Consider the following 22,724-nt stretch of genomic DNA (forward strand, 5'->3'; position numbering starts at 1 on the left):
TTTTTTGGTGCCTTTCATTAGTTGGGTTTCTTTTGTTGTAAGTTGTTTGATGTTAGTCCATGTGCAAACATAACCTTTGTTGGTTCTTAATGTGATTGACCAATGTTCAGAAAAATTTCATTAGAAAAGCCATAATTACTTAAAAATTTGTCACGCTTACAAATAAAATGCATTTGAAAGGCAGTGACCACTTTCGATCCGGGTCACAGCTTCGAACAACAAAGAGCTCGAGCTTGCTGGCTAAATGGAGGGAAGGGAACGAGCAAAGATTATTAAATCCATTACCTTGGTCGTCATCGTCGTCATCTTGGCTGTGTTCATTCGGGTTCTATCCATTGATAACAAGTGCGGGGCTTGCAATGCCGTCGTGGTGATCTATCTTACTCCTTTCCTTGCATCCTTTTTTTTGTGTTTTTCTTGCTTTTTGGTTTTGACATTTGATTTAAATCTAGGAAATGTTGGTTCTGTGTTATGGATTAGAGCTTTTCATTGTGGAGTTTTATTGGAACTGATTGTTGTGTTGAATGATTTGCAGGGCGAGATTGAGCTTGGACTTTTGAGAGTAAGTGTTCATTATTGGTGGTTTTGAACTGATTTAACAATGAAAGGCTTGTTTTTTCTATCTGAATCCATTCTTATTATTTGTCAAGAATGAAATTTTTGTCACGCCTTTTACCGAATATGTTGTTTGTACATTGCTTTTGTTATATATTTTGGTCAATCTCATGTGATTCTAGTTAACAACTGTTTTTGGTAAAAATCCATTTTTTTTCCTTGCTCAAGAGAATGTTAATATGTTGTTTATACATTGTTTTTGTTTTATATTTTGTTCAATCTCTTGTGATTCTTGTAATGCAGCAGTCTGGCCATTTCTAGTTGAACGAGTTCTATTTCCTGAGTTCTTTAATTTTGGAAAAACATATCATTTTCTCGATGCTCATATGATGTACTCTGACAAATAAGTGTTTGCTTCTAATAAGAGGATATCCAGCACCAATATTTGTTTTGAAAAATTAGTCATTAGTTCTTTCATAACATAATCTTGTGATGATGCTATGAAAATAGCATCATTTAATTGATACATCAATTTCTTGTGATGATAATTTGTGGCTATCAGATTTTGATGCATCCATTTATTTCTGCTGAACAGGCTTTGTGTTCTGCTGCCAGAGTATATCTATGCTCCTCCATCAATTGGATGATTAGCTTGCAAGGAGATCAAATTTAATGGATGTCAATCAAGTCCTGTGGTTTTTGTGAGAGCTCTGTTCATCAACCAGACTACAGAGACATCAATTGGAAACTTAATGCAACCATGTGGCAATCTGTATGGTATTGGTGGAAGTGATTCTAAGTTTCTCATTTTTAAATATTGATGTTGGCTGGTTTACCTTGTGACACTTATGGCAGTATGTAGCATCTTTGACTAGTGAGTCCTTTGATGAAGCGCCGATGCTTAAGAATGTTGAAGCATGTGAATGGTTAACAGGTGTAATACCTAACCTTGAAGTGCCAAATCTGAATCCATGCTATGCTAACATGTGAGTTGTATGTGTGCTATCCCTTGTTTGAAATGCCAATTATTCCTAGTCAGGGATCCATCACTTTTCTTTTGGTTGCATAGAATGAAGAAGTAATCCATTTTTGCATGACAAATATCACTTACTTTCTTTATGTCTGTTAATGTATGCTTCAGTTGCTGTAAGACTTTAGCTTTAACAATAAGTCAATGTTCTTCCTTGTTTCCAGTTGTTTTCTCTTCAGTTTTTTGAGAGTTGTGTAGTGGCTGGTTTTGTGGCTGGTTTTTAGGATATAGTTGTGTCAAATCATGTCCATGTATTTCTTTTCTTCTCTCTATCAGTCAGTGGTTTTTGTTATATTTAAGCTAAAGTTAGATTAATGAATTACTATCTTTTCCCAGCAAACTATCCTTGTTCTGGTTTTCTCCTTTAATCCTCCAAGTCTTAAGCTCAAAAGTTCCAACAAATTGGTACCAGAGCTGTCTTCTTGAGGGACCTGTAAGTAAGAGAAACCCATCTAAACACCTTTCTTTTTCCATGGATTCTGAAACACCCTTCTCATCATTGGCACCACCTGTATTTAATGGTAAAAATTACCATGTTTGGGCTGCTAGAATGGAAGCTTATTTGGAAGCAAATGATCTCGGGAAGGCGTTGAGGAGGAGTATGATGTTCTGGATGCCAGGCAAACCCAACAGCAGCACGGATCAAGAATCATAAGGAGAAGAAGGCAAGGAAGTCGAGAGGCTAGAGCTATCATGTCTAGCTGTGTCACCGTGAAATCTTTGTCGGGATCATGACCAAGAAATCGCATTCAAAAGTCCGGAATTTCCTCAAAAAGTGAATATGAAGGAGATGAAAGAATCAAAGGGATGCAAGTTCTCAATTTGATTAGGGAATTTGAATTGGTGAAGATGAAGGATTCAGAGACTATTAAAGAGTATTCTAATAGATTACTCAGTATTGCCAACAAAGTAAGATTACTTGGCACTGAATTTCCTGATTCTAGATTGGTTCAGGAAAGGTTCTTGTAACTATTCTCGAAAGATTTGAAGCCACAATCTCCTCTTTTTGAGAATACTAAAGACTTGTCGAAAGTCAGTCTGGCAGAGTTGTTGATTGCCTTACAGGCGCAGGAACAGAGAAGACTCATGAGGAATGAAGGATCAATAGAAGGGGCATTACCGACAAGAGTCCAATCAAGCCAAGTTGGAAAAGGGAAGAAGATCTGGAAAAGCAAGAAAGAATGTGCAAGTTCAGATTCTCCAAACACTAATGGAGAATCAGAATATGATTTTCCTCCTTGTAGGCATTGTGGAAAGAAGGGTCATGCACCCTTCAGATGCTGGAGAAGGTCAGACGTGCAGTGTGAAAAGTGTCAAAAGATGGGGCACCACCAGAAGATTTGTAAGAGCAATATGCAGCAGAGAAATGTGACTCAAGTCAACCTTCAACAGAGAAATGTGGCTCAAGTTGCAGATCAGGAAGAGGAAGAGCAACTTTTTGTGGCAACTTGTTTTGCAACAAATATTTCTAATGAAAGTAGGAAATGGCTTGTGGATAGTGGTTGCACCAACAACATGGCCTTTGATAGAGATCTCTTCAAGGAGCTGGACACATCATATATCTCCAAGGTGAAAATTGGCAATGGAGAGTACCTTGCTGTCAAAGGAAAAGGAATTGTGGCAGTTGACAAGTTCTTAGGTACAAAATTAATCAAAGATGTGTTATTTGTACCTGATATCAATCGAAATTTCTTCGAGTGTTGGTCAACTACTTGAAAAGAGGTTTCAAAGTGATCTTTGAGGGCAAGCGATTGCTTAATCAAAGATTCAGATGGTAACGATGTATTCAAAGTAAATATGAAAGGGAAGAGCTTTGAGTTAGATCCTTTGGAGGAGGAGCAAGTAGCCTTTTTTACAAAAAAGATGCAGGCTGAAATCTGGCACAAACGACTTGGCCACTTCCATCATGTTGCAGTGCTGAATATGCAAAAGAAGAAATCGGTTCAAGGGCTACCTCACATAGAAGCTGAGTTACCAGACTGCAAGGCTTGTCAGTTTGGGAAGCAAGCAAGACTTCCTTGACTACTGAAAGGTTGAGATTAATCCACACAGACTTGGTTGGACCTCACAGAACTCCTTCACTTAATGGGAGTAAGTATTATATAGTCTTCATTGACGACTATACTCGAATGTGTTGGATTTATTTTCTCAGGTTCAAATCAGAAGTTGCTGGTGTATTCTGGAGGTTCAAGCAGTGGATAGAAACTCAAAGTGGATGCAAAATTCAGGCCTTAAGGTCAGATAATGGCAAGGAGTACAACTCTGATAAGTTCAACCTGTTTTGTGAGGAAGCAGGAATTGAACATCAATTCATAGCTCCATATACTCCTCAACAAAATGGAGTTAGTGAGAGACAGAATCGAACAATTATGGAGATGGCCAGATGCATGCTTCATGAGAAAGACTTGCCAAAGGAATATTGGGCAGAGGCTGCAAACACTGCTGTTTTTTTGCTCAATAGGCTACCAACCAAGGCAGTGGAAGAAAAGACACCCTTTGAGGCTTGGTATGGTTACAAACCTTCTTTAAAAAACCTCAAAGTATATGGGTGTTTGTGTTTTGCTTATGTGCCACAGATTAAGAGAGATAAACTTGATAAGAAGGCGGAAGCTGCAATCTTTGTGGGATATAGCACAGTCACAAAGGCTTACAAAATTTTCCAGCCTCGTACTAGGAAAATTCTGATAAGTAGAGATGTGCATTTCATGGAGAATGACAAATGGAATTGGGCAAAAGCAAAACCAACTACATCTCCTCAGCTGAACGAAGAAGAGTTGGTGGATGATGAACCTGTAAGAGGCACAAGATTGCTCTCTGACATTTATCAGAGTTGCAATGTTGCAATCCTTAAACCTGCAGATTTTTGGGAAGCTGAAAAGGATCCAAAATGGAAAGCTGCAATGAAGGAGGAGCTTACCATGATTGAAAGAAATCAGACCTGGAAGCTTGTGAAGAGGCCAAAGGAAAGAAAAGTAATAGGAGTGAAGTAGGTGTTCAGAACTAAACTGAATGCGGATGGATCCATTAACAAGCACAAAGCAAGGCTTGTTGTCAAAGGGTAATACTTTCGGATCTTTGGTGTCGATTTTTTTGATACATTTGCTCCTGTAGCTAGATTGGATACCATAAGATTGCTACTTGCTATTGCTGCACAAAAGGATTGGAAAGTGTACCAACTAGATGTCAAATCTGCATTTCTGAATGGTATTCTCGAGGAGGAGATTTATGTCGAAAGCGACTGAAGGATTTGTTGTTAAAGGGCATAAAAAATGAAGTCTATTTACTCAAGAAGGCCTTATATGGCTTGAAGCAAGCTCAAGGGCTCATGCAGACAAAAATTGATGAGCATTTGATGGAGTTGGGTTTCAAAAAGTCTAAGTGAAACAACTCTTTTATATCAAAGGTAATGAAATCAATTTTTGTTGTGATATCTCTATATGTTGATGATCTCGCTGATTACAGGAAGCAATGTTGAGCTTGTTGAGGAATTTAAAAGGGATGTGCAAAGTTCCTTTGAGATGACAAAATCTGGTTGAAATGACTTATTTCCTTGGATTGGAGATCAAGCAAAAAAAGAATGAGATCTTCATATGTCAAAAAGAAAGTGCATAAAAGGAGATCTTAAAGAAGTTCGAGAATGGAGGAATGCAAGAGCATGGCTACTCCTATGTGTCGGAAGGAAAAAGTCGAGCAAGCTTGATGAAGTCTGAAAAGAATTGATGCGAGTCCTCTACAAAAGCTTGGTTGGTTGTCTCATGTACTTGACAGCAACTAGGCCCGATATTTTGCATGCTGTAAGTCTATTGTCTAGATTTACAAATTGTGCAACTGAAACTCATCTTAGAGCTGCAAAAAGGATCATGAGATATGTTAAGGGAACACTAAATTTTGGCATAAAGTATAATGCAAGCCAGGAGTGTTATTTGCATGGGTATTCAGACAGTGATTGGGCTGGATCTGCTGATGATATGAAGAGCACTTAGGTTACTATTTTAATCTTGGTTCAGGTGTGTTTTCCTGGTGTTGTAAAAAGCAAGAAATAGTTGCACAATCCACAACAGAAGCTGAGTTCATTGTAGCTACAGCTGCTGCAAATCAAGCTTTATGGCTAGCAGAAGTCTTTGATTGATCTGAATTTGAAGCAAGAAGGATGCACTGAGGGTGTTTGTGGACAATCGTGCTGCAATTTCTATCTCCAACAATCCACATTTTTCATGGGAAAACCAAGAATTTTAACATCAAGATGTTCTTTCTTGAGAAGTGCAAAAAGAAGGGTCCATTGGTCTAAAGTATTGCTAGACTCGATCTTCAGTTAGCAAATTTGTTCACCAAACCTCTACCAAGAAGCAAGTTTGAGTTCTTATGGGATAAGCTTGGCATTTCTGACAACTAAAGCAAGGAGGAGTGTTAATGTATGCTTGATTCTTTGTCAAGACTTTAGCTTTACCAATAAGTCAATGTTCTTCCTTGTTTCAATATTGTCATTCGGTTTTTTAGAGTTGTGTAGTGGTGATTTTTGTGGGCTGGTTTTTAGGATATAGTTGTGTCAAATCATGTCCATGTATTTCTTTTTCTTCTCTCTATCGATCGGTGGTTTTTGTTGTATTTAAGCTGAAGTTAGATTAATGAATTGCTATCTTTTCCCAGCAAACTATCCTTGTTCTGTTTTTCTCCTTTAATCCTCCAAGTCTTAAGCTCAAAAGTTCCAACAATGTCATACCAAAGAGCTCTTTGATGCATAGCCATATTACATATTCTGCTGGCAAACGAATATATTATATGCTGGAAATAAACTACTATTGGAGTTCAGTATTTGGAGCCTCTTTTTTTTTTACAATAGTTACTGATAAGTAATTAAAGAGTATTCTCCTATTCTTTTATCTTCCTTCAAATCCTACTATAAGGCTCAAAACAATGAAATAGGCATGGGCAATAATTGAAATTGAGCTTAAGTTAATAGATTCACACCAATTTATTTATTGCTACTCATTGTTCCTTTAACAAGTCAATCATTGATATTGACAAGTTATTTTTAAAATGATTGCATAGGTTAAGAAAAAACTTGCTGACTTAGAAAAGTTAAAGGGCACTTTTGTTCGTGGGGCTTCAGGGTTCTTAAGGAAATATTTTGCCAGTTTAGTAGATTTTATGATAAGCGACAGGAGTTATTTTTCACAGGTAAATTTGCAGCTTAATTTTGTTCTAGCAGTTTACACCATAAATTTTGACATTTAAATCCGAGTTTTTTCAAACCATGCAGTGAGGACAGTTGAAGAGGCCTGATCATGCAGATCTGAGGTACAAATGTCAGATCTATGCACGGCTTCTGCAGCACTTGAAGGTTCTAAATTGTTAATAACAGCAAATTAAATGGAAATTGTCAGGTACTGGTTATAGTTTTATTTTAATCTGATTGTGTTATATTGTATAAAATTTTCAGAGTCTGGACAAGACTGTTTGGGCCCTTTGAGAAAGGCGTACTGTCATTCCCTCAACTTGCTACTTCGTCGTGAGGTTAGTAACAGGAACGTTTTTTATGTATTCATGTTCAGCTGTCATGTTTATATGCATATTGTAATTTGCCTGATGATAGAACCTTTTTACGTCGGTGACACCGGAAAGTGTGTGGATCTAAATTGTAAGAATATCTACTGTAATAATGAACCTCTTACTGGTCTTTTTGTGGTTTTATGCGCCATAGCTTCCATATGGTGTCTTATTGTGTGTAGCTCGAGTGATTATGATCCTAAAAACATTTCTCCAAGTGCCCTACATTTTGACATTGATTTTGTTGAGGTTTTTTTCTTATTTCCGGGCAAGGGGATTGGCAAATGTATCAGTACGCCAAAGTATAAAGGCATAAAAAAACCCAGAGTTGGCTTGACCGCTCCAACTAGACTACAAATAGTTCGATATTGCTACAATTTCTGAAGCATATTCAAAGATGCTAACAATTTTCATTCCCCTTCTTGTAGATGAGGTTTTCTTCCTGTTTGTTCAAGATTTGTATTTTATAATGAATTCCTCTGTTGGTTGTAAAGTATGAGTTATTTTCTTGTTGCAGAGCTTTTTCTTCGCACATTTTATGTGCTTTGAAGTTCCTGCACTCATGCCACCTGTTAAAATTTGATGCAGGAGTAGAGGAGAGGATAAGAGAAGGAGGAGGGATAGACTGAGATAGATTGAGGAGGAGAAGGGGAAGAAGAGGATGAGAAGCTGAATAGGGAAAATCCACCACTTCTTTCATTCTCCTCATCACTTTTAAAGACCAAGAGACAACTTTGACAATGTGATAGACATCTTGGCAATTCAGCAAACAGGTGCTATGCCAGAACAACACCCCCCACTAACTAGCATGACCTCTACTGTCCATGCTTTCTGAATACAACTATTCACCCATTGTCATTCACCTGATTACAAGATGATTACTGAACTAATATTAAGGTATTTGTTGCCTTATTAGGTTGTGATGAAGTCTGCATACTTGTCCACTTTGGTTGAGCGCCTAGTGCGAGGTTTCCTTGCATCAATACCCCGCCCATCATGACTTGCCTTGACCTCAAGGCAAAAGTCTGGAAAATCTTGGTGAAGATCTGTGAGTGATTCCCAAGTGACAGCAGAGGCTGGTTGATGTTCCCATTGGATTAATGCTTGTGGGCGTGGTTGGCCTTGGAGAAGGATCGTGCGGGTATCCAGAACTTGAACTGGCTTTAGAAGTGGGTGCTGGTCAATAAAGTCCATCAGCAATGGTATGTATACTGCAGTTGGGTCCCCCACATATTTCTTCAGGCGAGAGACATGGAAAACATTGTGGATGCGAGCTGGTGCTGGAAGGTTAAGGTGATAGGCAACGGCCCCAATGCGTTCCCGAACCTGATAAGGCCCATAAAATCTGCGAGCCAATTTGTGTGATCGCTGATGACCAAGAGTTGATTGCCGAAATGGCTGTAATTTGAGAAGTACCCAGTCTCCAACTGAGAAGGCGATGTCAGTCCGGCCTGTGTTTGCTTGGTTCCTCATGCGAGTCTGCGCTCGTAATAAATTTGTCTGGAGAGTTTGCAGAATGTTAGTTCGCTGGGATAACAACTCATCAACAGTTGCAACGGGTGATGATCCTTGGATGTAGTCGATCAATGATGGTGGAGACCTGCCATAAACCGCTTCGAATGGGGACATCTTAATGGAGGAATGCCAAGAGGTATTATAGTGCCACTCCGCCCAAGGAAGATACGTCAACCAATGACGGGGTGATCAAAGAACAAAAACAAATGCAAGGTAATCTTCAAGGTAGCGATTGACTGACCCTCGGGTTTGACCATCGATCGCAGATGGTAGGCGCGAGCTCATGGCGAGGATAATACCTTGTATTTTGAAAAGCTCTTGCCAGAATTGACTAAGGAACAGGGGGTCCCGATCAGATACAATGCTAGAAGGTATACCATGAAGACGAACAATGTCTTTGATGAAAATTTCAGATACTTGTTGTGCAGTGAAGTGAGATGCAAGCGGTGAGAAATGCGCATACTTGGAAAGACGATCTACGACCACCAAGATAGTTGTTTTCCCTGCAGATGGAGGTAAGTGGGAAATGAAATCCATCGAAAGTGCATCCCATATCTTACCTGGTATAGGAAGAGGCTGAAGAAGACCCTGTGGAGCTCTGTTAAACGGTTTAACCATTTGGCATGTGGGACACCGAGAGACAAAGTCCTGCACTGAACGTCGGAGGTCTGGCCAGTAGAAGGTATCGGTGATGCGGGCGAGTGTCCGTTGGACTCCTGCATGGCCGCCACTAGGGGAGTTATGGCACTCAGCAATGATTAGATGGTGGAGAGCCGATTCCGGTGGTATATAGGCCTTCCCTTTGAAGAACAGGATGCCATCACGAACACTATAAGCTGGATGTGCAGCAGGACAAGAGAGTATTGATTCCAGTAATTGAGATGAAGCAGGGTGGGTCTTATAATACAATCGGAGAGCATCCCAAAGAGCTACAATGGGCCGAGATGATGTGTGCACATGGTGAAAGGTTGGTTGCCGGGATAGGGCATCAGCAGGGCCATTTTGAGAGCCTGGTTTGTACTCGATGTTGAAATCATATCCCAAGAGCTTTGTTAGCCATTTTTGTTGCTCCGACGTCTGAATAGTTTGATGGAGAAGGGAACGGATGCTTTGGTGATCCGTCTGAATTGTGAATCGGTGGCCGAGGAGGTATTGGCACAACTTCCTGACGGCCTCAGTGACGGCATACATCTCCCGGGCATAAGTGGAGGCCTGTTTGAGGCGTGAGGATAATTGCTTACTAAAGTAGGCAATTGGGTGTCCGGATTGAGTTAGCACTGCTCCGACTCCATCACCCGATGCGTCCGGTTGGACAATGAAAGGAAGGTTGAAATTAGGAAGTTGGAGTACCGGTGTCGACATGAGGGCTTGCTGTAGATGATAAAAGGCTTCGGAAGCAGTTAGAGTCCACACAAAGGAGTTTTTACGGAGTAGATTGGTAAGGGGAGCAGCCAGGGAGGCATAATTCCGTACAAATCGACGGTAATACCCTGTAAGACCGAGGAAGCCGCGCAGGTTGCGCAGAGTTGTAGGCAATGGCCAGTCCTTGATAGCCGAGATCTTCTCAGGGTCCACCGATACTCCTTTGGATGAAATTCTGTGTCCCAAGTACCCAAGTTAGTGCAACCAAATTCACATTTCGGCAGTTTGGCAAACAATCGATTAGATCTGAGAAGGATGAATACGTGCCGAAGATGTTCGAAATGGTCTTCCCAAGAGCTACTGTAAACCAAAATGTCGTCAAAGAAGACCAGCGCAAACTTGCGCAATATGGCTCAGAAGGCTGAATTCATTAAGGCTTGAAAGGTCGCCGGTGCGTTAGTGAGGCCGAACGGCATGACAAGGAACTCGTAGTGGCCTTCATGGGTACAAAAGGCCGTCTTCTTAATATCCGGTGGGTGAAGTCGAACTTGGTGGTAACCAGCCCGGAGGTCGAGCTTGGAGAAAACCGCCGCGCCAGTCAATTCATTGAGCAATTCCTCCACAGTGGGGATCGGGAATCGATCCTTGATGGTGGCGGCATTTAATGCTCGGTAATCAACGCAGAACCGCCAATTTCCATCCTTCTTCTTGACAAGTAATACCGGCGAGGAAAATGGACTAGAGCTTGGTCGTATGATCCCATCGGCAAGCATCTCATTTACCAACTTCTCAATTTCAGTTTTCTGAAAATAGGGGTAGCGATAGGGTCGTACGTTGATGGGTGGTGTAGTGGGATTTAGTAGAATCCGATGATCTAACTGGCGCACGGGAGGAAGGCCGATGGGAGCTGTGAAAATCTCTGAAAATTGTGTCAAGAGTGATGTCAAAGTATCGACGAATGGAGATGGTGCATCGGACCCAATGCATGGCTGTGGTGATGGCGTAGTAGTAGGCTCGATGGATAGGTGCCAATATGTGGCCTCCATGCTATGCTGTGTTTGCTTGTGAATAGAGGAAGATGATATATAGTGAAGGTTAGGTGATTGAACACCTTGTAATTTGATCACCGTCCCGTGATAATTGAACTCCATCCAGAGTTCGTTGTAATTAAATAAGATTGGACCAAGGCTAGCCAGCCATTGGACGCCTAGCACGAGATCCGCACCATAAATCGGTAAGAGCAACAAATCAATAGCAAAGGTCGCATCCCCCAACTTGAGGGGAACCTGCTGGCATTCGCCCCCGCATGTCATCGCATCTCCATTGCCCACAGTGACACGCATATGTGAGGATTGATGAACTGGTAGTCCTAAGTGTTTGGCTAGATGTGATTGAATGAAGTTGTTCGTCGAGCCACCATCAATGAGAACGATCACATCTCGACCATTAATGAAACCGGCGAGCTTGAGAGTAGATGGAACCAGTTGTCCGGTCAAGGCGTGAAATGAAATGGAAGGTGTCTCCGAGGTCTCCATCATGTGGTCGGCAGGAAGGGAAGATAGTTGATCTGGGACCGGAGGTGCTGGGTCAGGGTCAAGAGGAGGAGACGGTGGTATCAAGTTTGGCAAGTTTCACCATCATGTCTGCCATGACGGTTTGCTAGGCAGCCATGGAGCGCTGGAGAGTATCAAAGGACTGGTTGATGGTGTCGAATTGATTGGAGTGTTGCTGTACTGCTGAACAAACAGTGTCCAGTTTGGAGAATAGGTCATCATGGTGGGAGAGTTGCTCGGTGATGGTGGAGAGTTGCTCGTCGAGAGCACGAGCTCTAGTCAGCATGCCCTCCATCATGGACTCAATGAAAGCACCAATTGATGTAGGAGTAGAGGAGAGGATAAGAGAAGGAGGAGGGATAGACTGAGATAGATTGAGGAGGAGAAGGGGAAGAAGAGGATGAGAAGCCGAATAGGGAAAAATCCACCACTTCTTTCATTCTCCTCATCACTTTTAAAGACCAAGAGACAACTTTGACAATGTGATAGAGCGTCTTGGCAATTGACAAAGCAGTCTTTGCGCGAACAACACCCCCACTAACTAGCATGACTTCTCATCGTCCCATGCTTTACGAATACAACTATTCACCCATTGTCATTCACCTGATTACAAGATGATTACTGAACTAATATTAAGCTATTTGTTGCCTTATTAGGTTGTGACGAAGTCTGCATACTTGCCCACTTTGGTTGAGCGCCTAGTGCGAGGTTTCCTTGCATCAAAATTGGATCAGATGGCAATCAAACAAATGATGATAATATGAGCCTCATGGCTGCGTATGGCAGTGATGTCAGCCCAAGTAATTGTCTTTCCTTTCTCTCAATTTACCCAATATGTATATTTTCATGTCCGATGTATTCCACGAGAGTCATACATTTCTTTCTCTAGATAATAGTTCCTCCGAGGTTGGGAACATTAAATGAAGCTCTTCAAGAGTTACTTGATGGAATTCAGGTGAGTTTCATTTTTGTATGTTTCCAGTATGTTGTAGAAATTTCTTTAGTTTGGCCTGTCTTTGTGAATCCTTTGAATTTATAAAGCAGATTACAACTTTATATTGTTGAGTTGAAGTTTTATATGGTCTAGATTATACATGATGAAAGTAAACCGAATGTTTTTCCATGTACTGCTATAGAATAGTTTAAGAGGATAATTTAGTTCTTGGATGATTTTTTGTAGGTTTTCACCAGTTTGCCAATTTACACTTCTATGCATTCAATTAATCTTTTATTGGTTCATTTAGGTTATGAAACTTTGCTTTCTGAAGGTTTTATAAAGACATTCCTAGTGAAATTCATAGTTCAAGCTTTTCTGTAGTCATCTCTTTAGCTATGTTATGTCCTTATTAACTAGGATTCGAGTCACAATACTTATCATAATCCGGCTTTCTAGGAGCACTTTCATGCCGTGGTGGACTGGGCGTACAAGATTGATCCGTTGCTTTGTATTTTCAATGCATGGTATCACGGAGCATTACCTTTACGAGATGAGGCGATGCGGCGAGGATTTGTGAGTCGATTACTTGACGATTTGGAGTCCGAATTTCAATGCAGATTGGCGGGGGTAAGCGTTGTTTAATGTTTACACTTCCATGGATCAACTCCTTCAAACATTTGGTAATGCTCTCATTATGGTAACTTCTTGTGATCTTAGTTTGTTGAAGAAGCTTGCCATCGGATAGGGAGAAATAGAGCTTAATGTACGACAAATGGGACGAGATATCATATATCCAAAGGTAAACTAGATGAAATTTTAATCTTTAAATTGTAATCTGGTTTTTCTAAATCTCTAGGCTAAGGCTTGAAGATTGAGTTTGATCTAACAAGTCTTTTTCTCGGTTAGAATATGTCAGACCTATTATTTTGCTACTAGGTGCTAACTTCTAAGACTTAAAAATATAATTGAATGAGAGACATTAAAAAGTCTAAAATGTTACTTAAAAATAAGCTATGTTTTGATACCAGCAAATATGTCCATCCTAATCCATAATTTATGTAGTCAGCCAAATTTAATACCCTTGAACCTTCTCAGTTTTATGTGCACTTTCTATATTGTGTACTTTTATGCTTGTACATTAATTGTCATTATCCCAACTAATTGATGTCTACATATTAATACTAACACAAAAATCACTGTCATCGTGTATCCCTTTAGCTCTGCTTTTTGAGTTGCATCATATTCTAGACATTTTTAAGCAGCGACTAGGATTCCACAAGGGTGGCTCAGAAGTAGCTAGTGCTCTTTACTTTCACGGATGTGTTTTATTAATTTGTTTCCTCCTATTAGTAGTATTGTGCACTATTTGGTTTGAACCAAATTAATCAACCAAAACAAGTCAATTTAGTGCATTTGGTTTGATTTGATATTTACAACAGGTTGTTCAGTTTAGTATTTTGATATTTTTGGGTATGCAGTTGTTCAATTTTGGGTTTTATAAATTTAACCTGAGGTGCTGAATCCACCGAACAAGTTAAACCTTTAAAAGGTTAAGTTAGGTGCTAGTTATAAACCAAACCAAATAAACTGAAATAACCAAACTGACCCAAAATTTTGTAGAAATCAATATTGTGAAAAACTGCAACTGAAATAGCTGAGCTGACTGAACTTCATATGGTCAGTTTGGTTTTCTGTTTATTTTTATTTTTTATTTTTTTTATAAAGTGGATAAACCACAAATGCATTATTTCTGTTTATTCAAAATATTGGGTAGTTTGGTATTAAAAAAAGTACGAAAACTGAAAATTTTCATTTGTTTATTTACTTTGTTAAACTTGAACTGATTGAATACATATCCCTACCTATCAGTGAGTTGTAACATGAGGTTCAGGAAATTGGGTTATGCTTGTGCAGTCACATTATTCCATATTTTAGTAGTCTATATAATTCGGTTTTGACAGATCACTTGAGTAGTTTGTTCTAGTTAATACAAAATACACCATCATTCATTATTATATGATTGATTTCTGATATTGGATTCTATTTAGACACTATAATGTTCTTGTCTTAATTTGCTTTATGGTTAAACATGCTGTTGATATTAAGATTTAACCAAGTATTATTGATCTTATATGAATATTCCATTTTTTTTTCTCCTTTTGTCTGTAGGTTTGTGATGCAGCGATATACTCGAACTGTTGATTCGCGCACGAATACCCAGTACAAGCCTTCAAAACCTGTTGATCAAGATAGCCAGGAATTGGAAAGAGAGTAAATTTTATTACTCAAGAGAATAACTATTACAAAACTGAATTCCTCTTGCCCATAGGCTTACATTAAATAGGAAAAAATATCAAAGATATGAAAATAATCCTAAAACGGAGATAATTTGAAAATATACCAAAAATTGGTAAATTTTTCAAATACCGACAAGAAAATAAAAGAGTTAACAAAATAAAAGACTAACGCCATAAAGCGACACAAATCGAGATTTCTAGCCAAAGAAATGGCGAAATCAATTATTACTAAAAAAATAGCAAAAATCGGGGTTTTCGAGGCCTAAGCGATGGAATTTGGCGAAATCATACATGACTCACGAGTTTTGCGCGACAAACTCGTGACTTGTGTTTGGCCCGTTTCCCATCGGACTAGGCCCAAGTAACTAAAAAACTCCACTGCCGTGAATTACTAAAAATACCCTTATTACTTGAGTCCCACTTCCGCATGAACGCGCATGCCATCTCCTCAATACGTCCCGCATCAGTTTGCTATGCTTGCAACAAGGATGAAGCAATACATCCAGGGGCAATTGACGGAATTGGTTAATCAATCATAGGGGAAAATTGTGAGAATGAGAAACACTGACCTCACTTTAGCTTAAAGTTTTTATCGACCACTTGACCTCATAACAATGGCATCCTGACTGATTTCTGAACTCCTAACTTTCCAATGACAGCTGAAGAGTTCCTCTAGGTTTTTTTTTTTAAATTAATTATTTTATAAGTTGATGAAATGGATGCTAATGGTATTGGAACAGGTAAGCATGATGTTTTTGACATTGGAAAAGATTGCTCAAGCAGACCCAAAATATGCTGACATTTTACTTCTAGAGAATTATGCAGCTTTTCAGAACAGGTTATGAGCAGTTTCCATCATTGTCTAAACAGTCAGTAGATAAAAATTCTTTCATTTTACTTTTCTTAATCTGTCATGTCAGGATTAACCTCCTTTAATATCTGTAGCACTATTATATATTCTGATAGACTGCAGTTCCTTTGACTTCCAGCCTTTATGATTTGGCCAATGTAGTACCAACATTTGCAAAGTTCTATTACCAGGCTAGTGAATCATACGAGCAAGCTTGTATGCGCCATATCAGCATGATCATTTACGTTGTAAATTTAATATCATGATATTAAATGTTACCCCCACCCTCCCTTTTTACTGGATCTTCAAGTCTTTATTTATTTTGAGAGATATTGATCCATTTACAATATCATATTTTTGCACCAATTTGAAAAATTAGTCCAGTTTGCTCGGAAAATAGAAGATTTGATGTACACAATCACACCTGAGGAGGTAATTAACTGTGAAACATCTTCGTTATGTTGTTTACCAAGAATTCTTGTTAGTTCTCAAAAACGTGGTGCTTTTCATAAGTTCACAACTCCAATTTTGAAACTACACTACTGAAGAAGTATACAAAGTTTACAGCATAATAAAGCAGAGTTTATGCTTAGAGCTCAGAATCAGATAATCATTTAGTGACCAAAGTGAGCTAGCTGTCTATCATTTATTTGACCTAACTTGCAGTATTAACAAAAGCTCTCACTTGTTTCAAAATTCTCAATTTGGCGTTTGATTCTCTGTACCTTAACCTAGCCAACTTGGTTGTCAACTTTGAATTGTAGTGCACCCTAATTCTATAATCTATCTCCAGCCCATGTCTTGCATATTTGCTATCGCTATCATAATCTAATGGAGTCACTTCCATTGCCCAAACAACATTAGGCATATGGAAAGGGGAAAAACTAGTTGTACAAATGACCATATATATTGAGCAAGCGTCTAATTTAGTGACAATTATGCCTTGTAACAATGAACTGAACCTTCTCTTTTTATAGGATGCAATAAGAAATCAGCGAGGCTTTTTAAAAACTAAGCAAAAATACTACATAAGTTTGTGTTTTTCTTGGTGCATGCATACATTTATATACAAGCATGTGTGCACGTGTGTGTACGTCCATACTATTGGTGCACCATATGCTCTTATGTTCAGACATTTAATTATTTCACTGTTCTATATATGTGGAATGTGATTTAACAGCTTGTGGTAAATACTATTTTACTTTGGTAATAGCGACGAGGATTATGCTTACTGATTCCTTTCCAAGCTGGGATTGTCGAGAATGGATCTTAGGAAAAAACTGAAATCCGACTTATCTGCTGTAAGAAAGAGATACTCTATTATGAAGCATGGCTTCCTCACTAATAAGATTGTTAACATTTCTCTTTCATTCGACAGTGACAAGTCAATCAATGCCATGTGTAGGAAGTTGCAAAAAGAATTTAACGTCGAGGAGTCTGTTGCTTTCTATGTGACCTTTAATTTAACATCAAATTATAGGAGGTTATATAGGAATTTAATATAGTTTGTGCATTCACATCACTTGTGTCTTTTTTGCGGACACCCTTGGATTCATCATCTGTTGATGTTGTTGTCTTTTGTCTCTCACTAATGGGAACCAATTTCTCAAGCTACTGCGAGGAAGCAAGCGAGTTCTCAAGCCATGGTTCACATTTTACAAGTAGTTTTTCATTTCTACAATACTTAATTTTGACTTAGGCCCTGTTTGGATAAACCAAAAATCCTACATAATCCGTACATTATGGCGGAAAAAAATATTTTCATGGCATAATGTGGGGATTCTGCCAGAAAAAAATATTCTAGTGGAACTGGAATATTTTTTTCTTATGAAAATCATGACCCCTCTCATCCGCCCTCTCTACTTCGCACGAACTCTTTTCTTCTCAAAAATGAAGATCAAAACCGAGCCTCAATTTGCTGCGTTGCCGACTGTCACGCCAAAAGCTTGAAGCCGTTGCCAGAGTGGAGCACCCGAAGCACCCTCCCACCTCCAACAGCCGTGTCGCCGGCCGATGAGCGGCAACGCCGACGCCTGAAGCCATGATAACAAGGTTTAGGGTTTGATCTGGGGCACCGACTCTCGGAGTTTATAAAAGGGCTGGTGTTGCAAGTTTCTTGTTCTACCTCTTTTCATCCTTCACGCGGCGGCGAAACCGGAGAGGTATGTTGAGCTTTCACTTTCAGATTTGTTTCTTTCTTCTCTGTTTAATGGTCATGCTTTCATTTCAAAGGATTTGATGTATAAAAGTTGGATCTCTGTGATAGGTTTTGTTGAATTTGCGGGTTCTAATGGTTGAATTTAAAACTAGACTTTGTGTTCAATGAGTATTCTTAATTATGTTGTTAGACCAAACTGGTATATGATCTCTATTTGTGTCCATTTGTGTCTGGATTTCATTGGAAATTTAGTGAATCAATGCAGAGCATTTCTGTGCACTATTGTTGTCACAGATTCATCAAGGGATTGCATTGCTATTGAGAACTGGAAAAACATGTTGTATTGATAAATTAACTAGGTTTTCAATAGATTGATGATAGAAAAGCTTGGCTTGTAATTTTGATCGATGATTAGATTGTTGATTTCAGTTCGTTTGGTTCTTTTAGCAAGTTAAAGGGAATTCATGTAGGTTTCTTCAACAGAAAGATGAGGTCGATGTTATTGATCATTGGGCGGACAAAGAATATGCTTATTTGATCAGAAAATTAGGATGCCAACATGCAGATTTAGGTATTCACAATCTTCTTATAAGATGTGCTCTTGTTGGAGAATAACTTATCAAAAAGTCATTTCTCATTAATTTAAACAAGTAACTGAATGGTCGAAACTATCAGTTTTTGAATCACCAGGTCTGCCAAATGTTGATATTCCACAGCTCATTTACAGAAAATGGTCGAAACTTTATTTAATTTTAATTTTCATCAGCATTAACTTTAATCATCATATCATGTTGATGTCCACTTTGGTTTTAATCATATCTTATCATCAATTTAATCTTTTTATCAGCTTTGACAAATCATATGGCTGATGTTTCATCAAGTCATTATCTAAATATCTTCATCTTATCTTCAATTTCAATTTGCTTTAACTTGTCAACAACTTTGTTTGTTAAATGGACAAAAACTAATTAATGGCCACATGATTTCTGCTACTGAATTTCATGTTAATCTGATCATTCTGACAGAACTTGTTGAGTTTTATACAATAATGCTTTAAGACAGATATAATTTTTCTGCAGGTTGTTTACTGGGTTGAGTATGAATTGATTATTCACATTACTCACAGCAGCAAAACTCTTGGTTTAAAAAAACAATAAAAAAAATGGTGGCTAAGATTCATTAGTTCATGTGATTACCATTTAATTGATTTAATGAGTTTCTGATTATATGTACAACTGTTGATGCTGGAGAATAAATGCATATGTCTTTTGGCAAATGGTGCTTTACTTTGATGTATTCAATTCTGCATCTCTGCAGTTCTGCAAATGTTCAAGCTTATTATTGAATCTCTGCTTGACATCATGAATAGGGATAGCAATCTAACCTTATCAGAACAAGGAAAATTTCAAAATTTCTAGTTGATATTGCAACTAGTGGGATAGAATGTTAAGAAGCCATGATATTGAAGACTGACATACCCATTGCCACTCACATTTCATACAAGATCTCCCATCCTATTTTCTCCGTACTCACTTCTTTTAGTTTAATTAATATCAAATACCTATGAATATCAGTCTCCAATACTATATCAAGAGATTGTCAATTTTGTTTTTGCTGCTTAAGTTTAAAGAATGACTTAAATTATAATGTTATGGCCTCCCAATATCAATAATGCATGGCCCTATGTAGCTTTAAAAGAGTTTCAGATAATTGTAAGATAGAGACAAATGGTTAATTGCAACTTGAAGACAGTCTAGCAATTAATTGTGTACTATGTTGCTTCCCTTAACTTTTTCTTTTTCTTTTTTGTTTTTTAAATTGCTTTTATGCTTTTCATTATGAACTCTGCTTCTAATATTATTTAAACTGGCAACCATTTGTGCAATCTTAAGACTTGCAGTTTTGTAATTTTCAAAATATATTTAATTTCCAGTAACATGCAGGGACCACCCAAATTCTTCCCAAAATGTAATACAAATTCAATTATATGTTTGATGGTTTCTACCAAAAAACAGAGTACTACCCATTATATTTTATAGTGCTTATGGCAAGTGAAGGTGTGGCAAGTGAAGGTGTGGTAAGTGAAGGAAGACATGAAGCTAGGGCAAAGTGGAATGAAATTCACAAGGCTCACCTAGTAAAGTTATTAGGTGAGTATAATACTCCTGTGTACCGTTCACAAAATGGATGAACCAAAGAAGCATGGAACAAGATGGTACGTGACATGATAATTAAGTTTTCCAATCCAAGTATCACCACAAGCCAAGTCAAAGCATTAGAGCAAGAGTTGAAAAAAACTTACAAGCTTCTAAAAGGGTTTTCTGAATTAAGTGGGTTCGGATGGGATTATGAAAGACATATTGTGTCCGCTCCTGATGATGTTTGGGCACCACTACTAGAGGTATGTACATACATAATGACTGGTTTCATTAATTACAACCATCTGATTTGAAAAAAATCAAACAAAGGAATAGAGATGCAAGGAAGTGGCATACTAGACCGTTTCCATATTTTATGGCATTGCAGGAGGTTTATGAGGGTAAGCATATATTTTCTAATATTTTACATTTATAAACTTGTACTTCACTAACAAATTATATATTTAAAATGTAGGGAGATATGCTGAAGGCAAACGATCTCATGGTATAGAAGATTATGAAGATATCTCCCAATCACCAGTGCACACCCCAACTCCAAGTGTTTTTACTCCAAACGATTCAAGGCAACAATCACCTACACACGAGATTGAGGATGATGATATCATGCAAGTAGAACCGCCTAGTTCTCAACCACGGAATCCTCACACTCAAAGTTCAAGCAATGAAATTCTACGGGGACTAAGAGATCAAGATGGACATAGAAGAAAAAGGGAGCGAAAAGGGAAAAAGCCGCAAGATTCATCATTCAATATGGATAAATACATTGCATTTCGAGAGCGCGAGAACAAAGAATATCTTGAAGTTCTCAAGGGCACTCAAGTAGTGGAGAAACACACAATAGAAGATTACATGAAGGTGTTTAATGAAATGAGTGGCATTTTCACTGAAGAAGAAATGTTCAAAGCTACCCAAATTTTCATCAAAGATAAGAGTTATCGTGAACTCTTCTTATGTCTTCAGGAAGATCATAAAGTGCCATGGCTCAAAATGATGTTCTCTAAAATTGAGTAGAAGATGATTATGAACTTGTTATCCTGAACTTGAATGTTTTCATAAGCACAATTTTTTTCCTATGAATTTGTTTTGATTATGAACATGTAATCTTGAACGTGTTAAAGTTGTTATGGGGATCTTTTCATTATGTGTATTTTTGATTGTAGGTCTTTTTTTTTGTTTGGCATGAATTTGTTCATAAGTATCCTTTTGTCTTGTAATATACTCTATAATGCTATTTCAGTATAGGCAATGGTTTCGGACAAGACCCAAGATTCATTCATCCAAAAGTGCTCTGCGATACAATGGATAAGAAACAATTTTATGATTGTCACACACCTATGGTTAGGCTCGGCGGTAACTACAATAATCATTCCACATTTGCATTGCTATTTCATCTTTTTTACGAGCACCTGCAGTTAGCTCAGAGTTCATGGTATCAATATCTTCTCCGTATGACTCATCTCCATTAGGAACAATAGTTTCGTTGGCTTCATTATCGAAATCCTCAACAGCATCTGTACCATTATGTATATGGATGAAGTTATGCAACATACAAGCAGCAACCACTATATCAGTTTGAGAGTCTATTGGGTGGAAAGTTGCTACTTTAAGGATTGGAAACCTCATCTTCAAAATGCCGATGATGCGTTCAACATGATTCTGTAATGACGCATGTCGCAAATTAAATAGTTCTTTATAATTGCCCGGTCTAGTTTGCGCTTTACCTTGCTCTTGCAAATGTACCGGACATCTCTATATGGAGCAATAAAATTCGGGGTATTAGCATATCCTGCGTCTACTAGATAATATTTACCCCGTGGGACTTCAAACCTTGTTCAATCGAACGTTGGAGAATCCTAGCGTCGGAAGCAGAACCTTCCCAACCAGCTTGTACATATACAAAACGAAGATCAAAATCACATGCAAAGTAAACAAACATATAAACATTTATAAAGACGAAAAAAAATTCACAATAAACTTCATAATATATAGATTTGCCTACCTTGAAATATGGGAAAAATTTTCGGGTATTCTGAATAACCTGTGATGTCAGTGTCGATGGAGGTTCTATATATTCACGAGCTAGTCGATTAACAGCTTTAAGTACTTTACTAAAATATCGACTAACCGTTTTTGCAGAATGTTGAAATCGCTCTTGCACATCACGGTTACTAGCATTATGAGCTAGAGTGTACATGAACATTGCTAGTTGCTCCTCGACTGTTGTTCGTTTTGAGTTGCAGAGGAGAGATTTTTCTCTTAGACGATCAACCAATGCTTGAAATATATAAGGCTCCATACGAAATTCTCTTTTGCAACGTTCCTCATGACCTTGAAGAATTTCTTCTACATATGCATCACTTGTAAGAATGGATGTGTGATGTTCTACATTGCTGGAAGGTGCTGAACATTCTCTTGACCAATTTTTTAGCATAAGTAGATCATCTTCTTCATTTCTTTTCCGCCAAAGATTTAAGGAATCCATGGTGAAACAATGGTTAGAACTATGAATTTTTTTCAGTTATGTGTATATTGCAAAGGAATCATGTTGTGTATTAATAAGGAAAAATGATAACAGCTATAATTATAATGACTATATTTACAACGGCTATATTTTAACGGCTATTTTTCAAAATTTAATTACCAACGATTATAATCCAACGGTTATATTTATTATGTAATAATTATTTATTATGCAAAAACAAACACTCATTATATATAAGATATGTAATATTTTTGTAATATTTTATTTTGTTACCCAAAC

At 38.1% G+C, this 22,724-nt stretch overlaps 1 protein-coding gene and 1 pseudogene across 1 annotated transcript; one reads left to right on the forward strand and one right to left on the reverse strand.

Annotated features, from left to right (window-relative positions):
- The first annotated feature begins 455 nt into the window (after positions 1–455).
- LOC120251098 lies at positions 456–18,419 on the forward strand (annotated as a pseudogene).
- Positions 18,420–21,301: 2,882 nt separating this feature from the next.
- Positions 21,302–22,259, reverse strand: LOC120251190. The gene is made up of 3 exons (XM_039259758.1): positions 21,963–22,259; positions 21,791–21,847; positions 21,302–21,619 (listed from the first exon to the last, which is right to left on the reverse strand). Exons 1-3 carry the CDS (start codon positions 22,257–22,259, stop codon positions 21,302–21,304), a joined length of 672 nt encoding a protein of 223 aa, XP_039115692.1.
- Positions 22,260–22,724: the final 465 nt, after the last annotated feature.

Source organism: Dioscorea cayenensis, chromosome 1 (assembly GCF_009730915.1).
Source record: "Dioscorea cayenensis subsp. rotundata cultivar TDr96_F1 chromosome 1, TDr96_F1_v2_PseudoChromosome.rev07_lg8_w22 25.fasta, whole genome shotgun sequence".
In the NCBI taxonomy this organism is placed as follows: domain Eukaryota; kingdom Viridiplantae; phylum Streptophyta; class Magnoliopsida; order Dioscoreales; family Dioscoreaceae; genus Dioscorea; species Dioscorea cayenensis.